Raw genomic sequence first — 14,790 nt, 5'->3', positions numbered from 1 at the left:
CTACAAGTATTGCAAAGACTAACTTTAAATCAGATTTTGACTTTAGGGACACTGCCCTCTGCCCCCACTCTGCCAATACCCACTCCTCAAAAATGAACTTAGAACCTGCATAACTGTTCCCCTTTCTTACATGTGAGGCCTCATCTCCTGGAGCACTGCCTTCCCAAACCACACGCCCCAGTTCCACTGAGCAGCTCCCCCTCCCCTCAGCTCCCCCAATACCCACTCCTCAAAAATGAACTTAGAACCTACATAACTGCTTCCCTTTCTTACATGTGAGGCCTCATCTCCTGGACCACTGCCTCCCGCAACCACACACCCCAGCCCCACTGAGCAGCTCCCCCTCCCCTCAGCTCCCCCAATACCCACTCCTCAAAAATGAACTTAGAACCTGCATAACTGCTTCCCTTTCTTACATGTGAGGCCTCATCTCCTGGAGCACTGCCTCCCGCAACCACACACCCCAGCCCCACTGAGCAGCTCCCCCTCCCCTCAGCACACTCTAAGCTCACAGCTTTCACACTTGGTGCGCGCTGTTCCCTTGCATAGAATGTCCTTCCACCCTGCAGCAGATGCCACTGGTGCCCCACCCAATATCCCCTTATCCACTTGGCAAGTCCCTTCTCATCCGTCAAGATCCGTGATGGCAAATAATTTTCCCCTGTTGTTATATTCTGATACATAAGGAATGAACATTTTTTTAAAAAAATAGAACTTATTGATAAGCAAAGAAACACCTAAATAAATCACCTAATTCTCCCACACAGAGAAACCACTGTTCAGCCTTCTGCATTGTTTTAATATTATTTGATGCCATGCCATGCCAGTCTTCCTCGCCAGGTATTTTTCCCCCATAGTCAGTACGGGGACCAGTACTAACCTAAACATTCTAAAAATCATAGATCATTTTACCAAAGTTACCCCAGGTTTCAATAACTTGATATTGCAGGACAACAGACATGTTTATTACCTGTAATAGATTAGTTTTTGCTGCATTCTTTTGCTTATTTGGTAAAATTAATTTTGCTATTGTATATACACCATTTTCCTGAAAGAATAAAGGGGTCATACTATGAGTGACAACACTGTAGTGATACACAAGCATAAAGAGGCAAATCAACAATCTCAAAAATTAGTATCAAAGAAGAAATGTTAGTATAACTTTGGACCTTGAAGTAAACATTACAGGACAATATTTAAAATGTCAACATAACACTTTTAAATACCAAAGAGTGCAACTACAATCTTAAAATTCCAACTGTCTGTGGAGAGTCAAGATTATTATAAAGTACATAAACATAAAGTGATTCAAATACCTTAAAAACAAAGAATGAGAGACTAAAAAGGGACAGAGTAAAGGTGTCCCAATATCTTAGAATTATATCTTTAATATTTATTTATATCCTTAATTACCACAACTGTAAAGGGAGACATTATATTTCAGTTATTAATTTATGTCTTTATTATAACCTTGACATCTTTCTAGATTTTTTAATTGAAATATATACATGAAGGAATGAACAAATAATAATACCTTACAGCCACTTTTCTATTATCTAGTAAATACATAATGTACTAATCTTTACTGTATGCAGGCATTCATATTATAACTGCAAAGAGCCTTATTTGCTTTATCGCATCTAATCTCTGTAACAACTCTGTGAAATTAGTCTATAATTTCCGTGTTTTATACGTGAGAAAAGCAATACTTACAGCAGATACATTATTTTTTTAGAAGCCAAGCCAAGAAATAATAATTCCAGGAATTAAACCGCAGCCTGGCCAACTCCAAATGCCCTGCTTTATCAACTACCCGCCGATCTGCTGAGTTTCTCTCATGTCCTAATTTAATTATTGATGAGCTGATCCCTTACTAACATGCATGTATTTTGAAGTTGGATATCATATTGACACAGTCAAAAGGTTTTCTCTGTAAAATTCACTAAGTAGGAGGTAACTTTTGCAATAGAAGCCCATACAAGGGTTGTACATATACGTGTGTATATTTATTTATATAGATATTAATTTATATTTATGTGTATATATACATACACAAACATGTATATATAGCTGTACATACAGTAGATTAATTAGTGGATGATACTTTGCAAAGTCAGTTTCTTGGCAATAAATATTTTGTTTGCTGTGTCTCAATCATCATCTCTAACTTAATAATCTGATGCATAGTTTTAATCAAAATGACCGCTTGTCCTTACCTTATGGTATTCTACATGCCCAGAATTAAAGCAATTCAGAGTATCCCTTTTAGAAAGATAAAATAAAAAATACTGCACATAACATAATGAAGAAACATCAATTAACCACATGTCGGTACTTTTTAAGTCAAGTGAGTTAAAGGAGGAAGGACAAAATATAAAGTGGAACTCTATTAGTGAAATGAGAAACGTTAAAATAGTTTTTAAATCACATGATGGGATCCCAAAACCTATGCTCTGGGATACAGACTGCACCACAAGGTGAGTTGATTATGAATGGTTACGGAGACCTGACCTTGAGAAGGAGTGCTCTCACCTGAACCACCTGGTGGGCATTGGTGTCATTGAGCACCAGCTCAGTGAGGGCAGCACAGCAGGCTGGAATGAAAACAATCAAATGCATAGTGTGCATCATTGCAATAAATACACTTTCACATGAATACTCTTGCTCCACAGGGTATTTTTATTATTTTGCTATGCTTGTTAGCAAAGTAACTCCTCAAGAAACACTAATTTTCCTTCTGGCACAGCTCTGGAAGAAGAGAAGTTGACTTGTAATGGCTTCTAATTCTCCTCTCCATGTATTTCCTGTGCACATCTATTCCACAGCAGCCATTTATTGAGAACTTACTGTGTACCAGGAGGCAAGTACTGTATCTGTCCATTTCATTGCAATCCCCAGTGCCCAACACATGCCCTGGCACTCAGCAGGTGCTCAACAAATATATCTATAATGGTTGATAAATAAAAGAATGCTTTAAATGTATTATCCAATTCAATCCTTATAATAAGAGTATGCACTATGATTACCAGTGTTAGTGGTGAGAAAACAGTTTCAAAGAGTTACTAGACTAGGCCACACAACCAGTAAGTGGAAACGATCAGGAGTGCAGCCCCAGTCTGCCAGACGTTAAATCCCCAGCCCTAAACAGCACCACTCTTGCCTCCTGACAGCCATTGTGGCAGCCTTTGGTGGCATTTTGCACTGAAATACTTGTGCTCTCAGAAGTATGCCAGACTCTATAGCACAGAGCTCCTATAAAGGATAATTCCATTTTAGTGTGCTAAAGATTTTACATATATTCCCATAGAATTCTCACAATGATCTTCTATCACTGATATCATGATTATCATCACCATTTTACATAAGCAAAACTGAAGCTTGGAGAAGTTAAGGAACTTGCCCAAGGCCATATAGCCATCAATGAGGGTGGAGTCAAAACTCAAACCCTACTCTTAACCCTTTATATTTTTAATTTTTATTTTCCATTTTTATTTAGGTATTGATATGGTTTGGCTGTGTCCCCACCCAAATCTCATCATGAATTGTAGTTCTCACAATTCCCACGTGTCATGGGAGGAACCTGGTGTGAAGTGATTGAATTATGGGGGTGGGTCTTTCCTGCACTGTTCTCATGATAGTGAATGAGTCTTACAAGATTTGATGGTTTTAAAAATGGGAGTTTCCCTGCACAAGCCCTCTCTTTGCCTGCTGCCATCCACTTAAGATGAGATTTGCTCCTCCTTGTCTTCTGCCATGATTGTAAGGCCTCTCCAGCCATGTGGAACTGTAAGTCCATTAAACCTCTTTCTTTTGGAAATTGCCCAGCATGAAAATGGACTAATACAGTAAATTGGTACCAGTAGAGTGGGGCTTTGCTGAAAAGATAACAGAAAATTTGAAAGCGACTTTGGAACTGGGTAACAGGCAGATGTTGGAACAATTTGGAGGGCTCACAAAATGACAGGAAAATGTGGGAAAGTTTGGAACTCCCTAGAGACTTGTTGAATGGCTTTGACCAAATGCTGATAATGATACGGACAACAAAATCCAGGCTGAGGTGGTCTCAGATGGAGATGAGCAAATTGTTGGGAACTGGAGCAATGGTGACTCTTGTTATGTTTTAGCAAAGAGACTGGCGGCATTTTGCCCCTGCCCTAGATATCTGATGGAACTTTGAACTTGAGAGAAATAGTTTAGGGTATCTGGCAGAAGAAATTTCTAAGCAGCAAAGCATTCAAGAGGTGACTTGAATGTGTTAAAGGCATTGAATTTTAGAAGAGGAATACAGCATAAAAGTTTGGAAAATGTGCAGTCTGACAATGCAATAGAAAAGAAAATCCCATTTTCTGAAGAGAAATTCAAGCCAGCTGCAGAAATTTGCATAAGTAATGAGCCAAATGTTATTCCCCAAAATAATGGGGAAAATTTATTCAGGGCATGTCAGAGACCTTTACGGCAGTCCCTCCCATCACAGGCCTGAAGGTTTAGGAGGAAAAATTGGTTTCATGGACTGGACCCAGGGTCCCTCTGCTGTGTGCAGTCTAGGGACTTGGTGCCCTGCATCCCAGCCATTTCAGTCATGACTAAAAGGGGCCAGGGTACAGCTCAGGCTGTTGCTTCAGAGGGTGGAAGTCCCAAGGCTTGGCAGCTTCCATGTGGTGTTGAGCCTGCATGTACACAAAAGTCAAGAATTGAGGTTTGGGAACCTCTGCCTAGATTTCAGAGGATGTATGGAAATGCCTGGATGCCCAGGCAGAAGTTTGCTGAAGGGGCGGAGTTCTCATGGAGAACATCTGCTACAGCAATTCAGAAGGGAAATGTGGGGTCAGAGTCCCCACACAGAGTCCCTGCTGGGGCACTGCCTAGTGGAGCTGTAAGAAGCAGGCCACTGTCCTCCAGACCCTGGAATGGTAGATTCACTGACAGTGTGCACTGTGTGCCTGGAAAAGCCAAAGACACTCAACATCAACCCATGAAAGCAGCCAAGAGGGAAGCTGTACCTCGCATAGCCACAGGGTAGAGCTGCCCAAGATCATGGGAATCCATTTATAGCATCAGTGTGACCCAGATGCAAGACATGGAGTCAAAGGAGATCATTTTGGAGCTTTAAGATTTGACTGCCCTGCTGGATTTTGGACTTGCATGGGGACTGTAGCCCCTTTGTTTTGGCCAGTTTCTCCCATTTGGAACAGCTGTATTTATCCAATGCCTGTACCCCATTGTATCTAGGAAGTAACTGACTTGCTTTTGATTTTACAGGCTCACAGGCAAGGGACTTGCCTTGTCTCAGGTGTTGGACTGTGGACTTCTGAGTTAATGCTGAAATGAGTTAAGACTTTGGGCGACTGTTGTGAAGGTATGACTGGTTTTGAAATGTAAGGACATACGATTTGGGAGGGGCCAAGAGCAAAATGATATAGTTTGACTGTGTCCCCACCCAAATCTCAATCTTGAATTGTAACTCCCACAACTCTCACATGTCACAGGAGGAACTCAGTGGGGGGTGACTGAATTATGGAGGCGGGTCTTTCCTGTGCTGTTCTCCTGATAGTGAATGAGTCTTGCTTGAGATCTGATGGTTTTTAAAATTTTTTTTTTGTAAACCCATGAAAGTGCACTTAGTTTCCCTGCACAAGCTCTCTCTTGCCTGCCATCATCCATGTAAGATGTGACTTGCTTCTCCTTGCCTTCCACCATGATTGTGAGGCCTCCCAAACCATGCGGAACTGTAAGTCCATTAAACGTCTTTTTTTGTAAATTGCCCTATCTTGGGTATGTCTTTAGCAGCGTGAAAATGGACTAATACAGGTATAGAATAAGCTGTATAACATAAACACATCTTAAGTGTATGGCTCAATGAGATATTACATATCTGTGTGCCCTGTAACCATCCTCCACCCAGAGGAATGTGTAGGCTATATTTCCAGTTCTCAAAGGCTCCTTGTGCCCCTTCTCAGGCATTCATTCCCCTATAATTCCACATCTAAGTAGCTGCTCTTCTGAATTCTATCACTATCAATCTCACCCACTCTTTGAATGATTGCTAGAAACACTCAGAGCTCTGAGATTCTGCTGGATTAGATTTCTGGGGAGCCTTCAAACAGTAAACCCCCAGCACAAGACTTTGTATCGAGACAGGGTCCTTTTAGAGTAAGCAGAAATGGCACTTTGAGGAGGAGATCCTATGTCCTTGTTTTCACACATCTGTGAAAAAATATCTTCTGTATTCTTCAGGAGAAAACAGTAGACAGCAAGGAAAGCCTGCCTTCTCCCACTCCCCCACTCCCTTGTTTCCTCTCCCGCAATGTCTGCTCTTTCCCCTCAGAGTGCCCCTGTCTCCTGCTGGCCCACACCACGCCTCTCTGCTCCCTTTCTGTGCGCTGCTGTGGGGCACCCAACTTGGCCAATAGCACTCAGCACTCAGCACTACAGTGCACCAACTGCACTGTGTCTCCACTTGTCCCAAAGGCCAGGTGCCCCCAGGCAGGACACAAACTGCATGACTGCTCAAGGTGGCCCTGCCAAAAAGCATTGATGCATTGCTGCTCCTGCTTGCATGTGAAAATCCTAGACAGGGCAGCATCTTTCTGTCTTCTCTTTGGAGCTCAAGAAGCATGGGGAAGGTATTCTCTTGCACCTGGTGAGACAACTGTGTGCACGGAAGATTCCCCCTTATGTAAGGTGCCCTGGGATCTAGAAAATTCTAGAAAGCATGACTCCGGCCACAGATCAAGCTGCATCCCCTAATCCAGTTTCCCTCATAATAAAGCTAATGTTTTGTCTCCCTATCTCTGACTTCTGAGTTTATTTCTTTTTGGGTTCAGAACATAGAAGGCAAAGAAAACATTTGTTAAATCATTCATCTACAAGTCCAACACTGGGACCAAGAAGTTTCCAGCATCCACGTGGATTTCACCTCACATTTTTGTAAACTTCTAAATTGTGCCTACTTAACACTATTATACTAATCTATAATAGTGAATAATAATACAACATAGTAAATTATAGCATATCAAATAATAAAACATAAACACCTGCTTGAAGAGAGAAAGTATTTTCTTGTATTTCCCTAGGGCTCAAGTCTTCTGATAAATGAAGCTGCTGAATTCGGCCTGCAGCATTTGCACTGGACAGGCTTCCGATGGAGGAGCGATCAGAAACAAAATTTCTGTCTCTGAAAAAGAAAAGTTAATGCACAGACCATTTATCAATTTCCCTTCACCGTCAGTCCTTTCTATGTCACATTTAAGAAATCTTTGCCTCCCTCATGTCATGAAGGCATCATTATTGTTTCACTTTCCAATCCACCTGGAGCTGATTTTTGTGTATGGTGTGTGGTAAGAATCTTTTTTTTTTTTTTATGGTTACTAAACTGATTCCTCACTATTTATTGAAAAGTGTCCTCTCCCCACTGCTCTACATGGCCACCTTTGTTTTTGAATTTTCTATTTTCCTGGAGTTGATTCACCTGAATACATCTTAGTCTTGATTATTCTCTGTTTTCTTTTTCCATGAACTTTCAATCTTCCTTTATTTTAAGAAAGTTCTCTTCTATCATACCTTGGAAAAGTTTGGCCCTTTTCAGTTTACTCTGTACTTCCAGGATCTCAATTATCCACATGTTGAAAACCTGTCTTCTTCTATTGGGCATATCATTCATTTTCTAATTTCTTTTATTCGTTGGTCTTTTTCTTCTGCATTATATGTAATTTTTTCCAAGCTTACTCTACATTTTACTATTTCTATTTTTTTTCTGGTGATCTAGCTAATTTGTCGGTTCTGTAGGTGTTATTCAGTCCTTGCTTTCTTTCCTGGCTCTGCAATCTTCTCCCCTTTTTGTGTCCAAAATTTGTTTCATCTTTAATCTCATTTCATAAATTCATGCTCTGCTTAATGTCCTTGATGAAATAAAGCATTCGCTTTTCTGTTTACTCTGTGCACTTTCTTCCATAATAGATTCTTCATCTGTCTTTTGCCTGCTTTGTTGTCTTTTGTTTTACATAGTTACCATTTTTTTTCCATGTATTTTTTTTTTTTTATAGCAGCAACTCCACCTGGATTTCTCCGTGCCTAAATGTAACATGGATGGAGTTTCCTTGACTTCCCTCTCATGTCATCTGGGTCCACTAGTGTCCTCCCTGTAATGAGCATGGGGAAAGTAATGGAGCTGAGCCTAGGGACATCACAGGTGGCGATCTTATCTGTCAACATTATTATCTTAAAACTCAAATTGTAGGGATCTCTTCACCTGAACAAGAGAGCCCTTTGGGAGCTGCCTTTGAGTGTGGGATGGCAGGTGAACAGGCATGAGAAAGTTTCCCGGAAACTGCCCTGACAACAGTGGTGTTCATACTCAAGCCACAAGACAGCTTGGCAACCTTTACCCCTAGTGCCAGCTGCAGTCAGCCCAGGGGCAGGAACGAGCTCTAAAAGGAAACTGTTTATCCAGCTGGGGTAATAAATTCTCCCAGAGCACCAGCACATATTTAACATAGAATAAGAGGTAAAATATGTCATTATCCCAGGGAAAAGTTTGCTAACATTGCACCATCAAAATGGACTGGAAAATGATTCTTTAGATGTGAAAGACCTCTTTTTCACCAAGGATAGTTATGACTTGAGCAAAAGAGAAAAGCTAGATTCAATTCTACACGAGAAAAAGGCAGGTTTTGTCTTTGAAATTCTGCTTAACTATTATAGAATTTCATTTTATTCTTAAGAAAATAGCTGTTCTCCAAGAGGGCAACCCACACCTATTGCAATAGGTATGGTTGTCCAATAATAAAGATATAACCACCGCCATGATCATCATTACCATCATCATCCTACAAACCTAAATAAAAAACCTTTGTCAATTGTGATTACTTTGACCAAGGGGCTGGCTTATTATGTCACAGCACTAATGAATGACTTATAATTTATACTATAAAGTATTGATATCTTTATGTCACATTCATAAAGCAAGTAGATTGCCAGCAGTCTATAAATTTTTTTCTTTGTTTAGGTAATTGTTATTGACAGATACTGTTAACAAAGCGACTGTTCATGTGTCTACAGTCTGTTCTTATGCTTCTGAATGTTCCCTCAGAGAAAATGAAGTTGGTAACACACAGTTCTGCAATATCCCTAGAAGCATAACAAGTACAAAGTCATAACAATATTGATTTGACAATATCTAGTTATATGAAAATTGATAAGTCCCTCTGCTTGTATTAAAATGAGCTTTATTTATGTACTGCAGATCATAAACATGATCCAGTTCAAATATGCATACTCATTTTTTTTAACTTTGATTCAGCACCCATAGAACTGAATTATACTTTAAAACAACATTAGGTAATAGAATCTTCCCATGGATGGTACCACAAGATATGATTATTCAATACTTCAATATATTTAATTCAGAAAATACAGAAGTTAGATTGCAACATGCTTCTAGAGAATTTCAATTGGAAACTAAACTATCCATTCTCTATGCTCCTGACTTACAATGTCACTGGAATTCTACTTTTAAAAGAGAGATGATGCCCACCTTAGAGGACCATTGAGAGAAAAGTAGAGAACTGGACTAGAGTTAGTAACATGGCAACCACTTGATTAATGATATCATCTTTGAAAAATAAGGATTATACACCTGCTCCTTTCATATAGGCTTTATTTTCTCTTTATAGACAATAATATATGTGCACACACAAACATTTTAGGAAAATATTACTAATCATTATACTTGGAATGACAAAATGCGTATACTAATTCAAGGAAAAGGTGACAAGACAAAGGTTTTCTTTAGGTTACTGGATTTCCATTCAGCCTTCACTATATTTGCAGATTGATGGCCTTCGACATTCCCAGCACTGTACTGGAGGTTGGTGATGCAAAGATAAATATATCTGGGTCCCCAAGGAATTGAAAAGATGAATGCCCCTGACATGGATGTAGAACATGCTTGTGACAAGTATAGATGACGGCGGAAGGCATGAATTACCAAAGAAACCCCAAAGCAGAAGGGAACGAGGTGAGCACACACCAATCTGCCATCTCGTCACAGAGTCCCCAGACTTCAACAAATAGGGCAAAGTAGGCCAAAGCCCACTCTGACTCACCCTCGTAAAATATGAAGAAGCTGTTTGATGCCTCCCCAAATGCGAATTTCCACGCTGGTCTCAGGGTCCTCACAAACCTGTACCAGAATCCAGACAACGCTCCAGAGCAGCTTCAGGTGGTCGGAGTGGAGCAGACTAAGGAGGACAGGTATCCCCTCGTAGAGCTTCACCTGCTCTTTCACCTGGGGCTCTGCACAAAGTAGGCGCAGCAGCTCCGCTGTTAGTCTGAAAGGGGTGGGGAGGGTGGGGGTGAGAATCACAACATCATGAGTTGATGACTTTACATTAAGACTAAAGCTATCATCAGTGCATTAAATATAACCCTAACATTTTGTAAGTCATGGGTCAACGTGCATTTTCTGTTAGGAGCCCGATCAAAATCAAACACTTTTAGCTTTACTAACCGTACAATCTCTGTCACAAGAACTCATCTATGCTGATAGCATGAAAGCAGCCATAGACAACATATAAAAATAAATTAGCATCCCTATGTTACAATAAATCTTTATTTACAAAAATAAGCAGTGGAATAAACTTAGCCTGTAGGTCATAGTTTGCAGATCACTGTTCTAAATTATAGGCTCGTTGCATCATCATTGGTCTGGTTAAAAACCTACTGACCAGCATTGGCAGGGCGTGGTGGTGTGTGCCTGTAATCACAGCCACTTGGGAGGCTGAGGCAGGAGAATTGCTCGAACCCAGGAGGCAGAGGTTGCAGTGCGCCAAGGTCACTTGCGACTGCGCTCCAGCCTGGGTGACAGAGCGAGACTCTATTTCAAAAACAAAAACTACTGACCAGCAAATAAGTATCAAGGACAAACAATGAGATCTGCATTGTGCTAAAGACAAAAATAAAAACAAAATTAAAAGCCTTATTCTAGTCTTCAGAAACTTACTGTGTAATTGCAAAATAAGACATTGATAGAAAATGTCAAAAACACTACAATGCAGGGGAGTTAAGGGCAAAGCACTCAGTTACTATATACTCAGTGTAAAGTGCATTAAATTGATGGTAAAGACACAAGGTTCAGCTGTGCCATGAAAAATTATGATGATAAATGTTTTATAGAATCATCCTCAGTCCTCTAGTCTCATACTTAAACACTCTCATCCTGGATAGTGTCATCCACTCCCATGATTTCAAACACTCTTTCTACCTTGCCATCATGATCTCAGCCCAGGCATTGCTCCTAACCTCCAGAAGTTTTAGCCACATGGATGATCCACAAGTACTCACCACACTACCCCTAAACTCAAAGTCATTAGCCTCCTCCCCAGGTCTATTCTTCACCTTATATCCCCGACCTTGACTCATGGCACCACAATATTTTCAGTTTTCCAAGCCACAAGACTGGGAGGCATCAAGACACATATTCCTCTTCTCACACTCCTCCACAGTCAGTCAAGAGCTCTTAGTGTCTTCTATTTCCTGGGTAACTTCTGGGATGCTCTTGAACATCAGGCAGCTAGCTAACCCCCCTGCTCCTCCCCTCCTTGTAATCCTTGGTCATGCTCAAGATATAAACCCTTCTTTCATCTACCTTTCCAATATTCTCATTCCCATACTGGTTTCTCATTCCTTTCCCCTGAACTGATTATCTATGGCTCCTCTCCCTCCCGAATTTTGTGCTCTGACATTAATAATCAATGTTCCTTGATAAATAGTATTCTTTACCTTCACAAACTTTCTACACCAAACATCCTCTCCTTGTTGTAAGTGGATCTCAATATGTGGATATAAACAAACACCCCCCACCTCACTCCCACATACACTGCTATCAAAGTGATCTTTAAAAAAACAAATTTGATCATGCTTAAAATTTTTCCACGAGTCCCCATAATGTTCATGATAAAATTCACATTGTTATTTATCAGAGACCAGCATGACCTGGATAAAGGCGTCTTGTTGCCTTATCTATAAAATATGGGAAAAATAGGGTTAGTGTGCAGATCACATGAGTTAATATGCAAGGTGCTTAGAGCAGGTCTTGGCATAAATAGAACACTGATCAAAGTTAGCTACATTTTAAGTTTATCATTAACTATCTGCTCTAGTTCTCTGGCACTTTCGTTCTTGTGCTCCTGCTGTGCCCAACCATCACATTCCTCTAACACACCCAATTTTATGCCTCCATGTCCAAGCACATTCTGTTTGTACTTTGTCTCTCTCTCTCTCTGGCCAGATATCTCCTCTTTCCTCCAGGAAACTTTGCATGACTCCACATTCTAATTGGGGTCTCTGCTCCGTGCTCCCAGAGTCCCCTGTGCATCTGTCTACTGTACCAGTTATAGCGCTGTCTGACCTCTCCTACGTTACATATTTATAACTTACTCATCTTTGGTTTTCAACACCTGGTACCAAGCTTGGAACCTGGTTTGTTCAGATAACCAAGTCTGTAAGTATTATCTAGATTTAATGCTCTTTTACGAGAGTTTTGAAGAAGAATACAAAAGGATTTACTATGAGTTAAGTGTCAGGGCTTCATTGCTTGAGATTTCTTTTTATCTCTTTTGCCTCTTTAGAAAATCACTCAACTAAATATCAAATGATGTAGATTGCAACTCTGTTGAAGCACAATCTAATAACTATCTGGATAGTTATTAGAACAATATTCAGTTCAAGTAAAAATGAATCCATTTTACTCTAGATTTTATTTTGAGTTATTAGAGCAGGTGATCACAAAACAAGTCAGTTGCTATCATATTTTACTTGCCTTAATGCAAATGGATCTTAGCAATCTAATCATTTATTGTAATACACAATTTGAAATTACTAAAAATAGACCCACCTCAGAGTTTCTTTCCCTAAAAAGGCAGGATATAAATAAATGCAATAAACAAAACATTAAAGATGGTATCACAAAAATTTATTTCATCAGCTTCTATGCCCAGATCTAGAAGTAATGCAAGACTAAAGATAAATGGATATACTTCTTTGCTGTATTCTCTTTATATAAACTTAAACAGAAAATAAATGCTAAGCTGACTCATTATATTCAGTTACAATGTAAATAACACGACGTAATAAAAATAACAACAAGTGTTTCTGTCAAATAAAGGCACTGCATTGTCTCTTTCTCCTGTTAGCAATCCTACCTTTTAGAAAGCAAGTCATATTCATGTAAAATCATCAACAGATTCTCTACAATGTTGAGTTCACTTATCTTCTCCCTACATTCTGGACTGTAAATTGAAAAATATTAGCAATTACTAAAAGCATATTTTGCTACCTCCATGTATTAGTCCTTTTTCATACTAGTATAAAGAACTGCCCGAGACTGGGTGATTTATAAAGGAAAGAGGTTTAATTGACTCACAGTTCAGCATGGCTGGGGAGTCCTCAGGGAACATAAACAGTCATGGTGGAAGATAAAGAGTAAGCAAGGCACCTTCCTCACAAGGCAGCAGGAAGGATAAGTGTCGAGCGAAGAGGGAAGAGCCCTTCATAAAACCATCAGATCTTGTGAGAACTCACTCACTATCACAAGAACAGCATGGAGGAAATGGCCCCATGATTCAATTACCTCCACCTGGTCTCTCCCTTGACATGAGGGAATTATGGGGATTATAGGGATTACAATACAAGATGAGATTTGGGTGGGGACACAAAGGCTAACCATATAAATTCACTATATTCCTATTATATTTATATTCGCTCCAATATTATCTTGGGAGAAGAGATCAGAAAACAAAAGGAATCATATGTTATTCACAGAAAAGCAATGGTCCACTTATTGTCTTAAAAACATTTAAAATAATCATGACATTTATAAGGAGAAAGATCTTCTTGAAAATTTTTCAAAGCCCACACATGTTTGAAAATGTTCTGTATGTTAAAATTCTCAGGTAAGAATGAATTAAGAAGGTCAAAAAGATTCAGCTGCCAAAGAAAGATTATGGTGATTTTGAAATTAGAAGTAACTGAGGGTTAGATAAAAGACTAAGTAAACATTTCCAGTCAGGAAATAAAAAGAAAATTTTAAACTATGATTTGCCTTTCCAGTTTAAATTTTTAAATAATGCTTTCTATCCAGGATTCTCTTCAACATGTTATTTCACACTTATGTATCAAGAAATGTTATTAAGTAGTTGACAAAGTAACTGATTATTTTGCATCCTTCCCACCTAAATTGCTATAGTAGCAGAACTGGAAAGTATAGCAGAATACATTACTTACCTTTCTGCTAAACTAGCCAGAGCCAGAAGGGAACCCAATAGAACATTAGTATCTCGGGCACCAAGTAAATTTACTAATGTCTGAAAAATGAAGTAAAATAAAGTTTAATTATATAAGTACTACAAGCTTCTTTTTCCAACATTAACATTAATTTATTTTCCATTACCAGCCACTTGAATGGCAAAATGTTTCCCTCTCAAGATCATACAGGCTTAACCTTTTTGTTTTGTTTTCTTTTCTTTTGTTTGCTTAGTAGTTTATAATGTATGTGCATATACAATTAAGCACAAACTGTATATATAATGTTAAAGCTGCTCTCTCTTATGTTTTTTTCTTAATGTCATCTACCGAAATTTTTTCATGGCATTAAATATATCTTTATAAACACTTTTTGTCAATATAATCAAGTTGTTTATTTTATTATGGCTTTAACCATAGAATAGTGAAAAAATATTACGGCCTCTCAAGCCTTATGCAGTTTCTTTTTTATTTTTTGCAGTCAATATAAAA

At 39.2% G+C, this 14,790-nt stretch overlaps 1 protein-coding gene across 7 annotated transcripts in view; it reads right to left on the bottom strand.

The window, feature by feature from the left end:
- The window catches only part of NEK10 (NIMA related kinase 10), a 422,123-nt gene that overhangs the window by 344,576 nt on the left and 62,757 nt on the right, over window positions 1–14,790 (bottom strand). For all 7 annotated transcript variants that reach the window (XM_077994143.1, XM_077994145.1, XM_077994146.1 and 4 more), the window contains 6 exons: window positions 14,281–14,360; window positions 13,200–13,286; window positions 10,104–10,328; window positions 7,035–7,174; window positions 2,533–2,594; window positions 971–1,048 (listed from right to left, as the gene is read on the bottom strand). In XM_077994143.1, the coding sequence (XP_077850269.1) occupies window positions 971–1,048; window positions 2,533–2,594; window positions 7,035–7,174; window positions 10,104–10,328; window positions 13,200–13,286; window positions 14,281–14,360 (672 nt within the window). The remainder of the gene's footprint in view (window positions 1–970; window positions 1,049–2,532; window positions 2,595–7,034; window positions 7,175–10,103; window positions 10,329–13,199; window positions 13,287–14,280; window positions 14,361–14,790) is intronic.

The sequence above is a fragment of the Macaca mulatta genome, chromosome 2 (genome assembly GCF_049350105.2).
Source record: "Macaca mulatta isolate MMU2019108-1 chromosome 2, T2T-MMU8v2.0, whole genome shotgun sequence".
Lineage (NCBI taxonomy): Eukaryota > Metazoa > Chordata > Mammalia > Primates > Cercopithecidae > Macaca > Macaca mulatta.
Note: the sequence above shows the minus strand (reverse complement) of the source record. Positions and strands in the feature narration are given on the sequence as shown.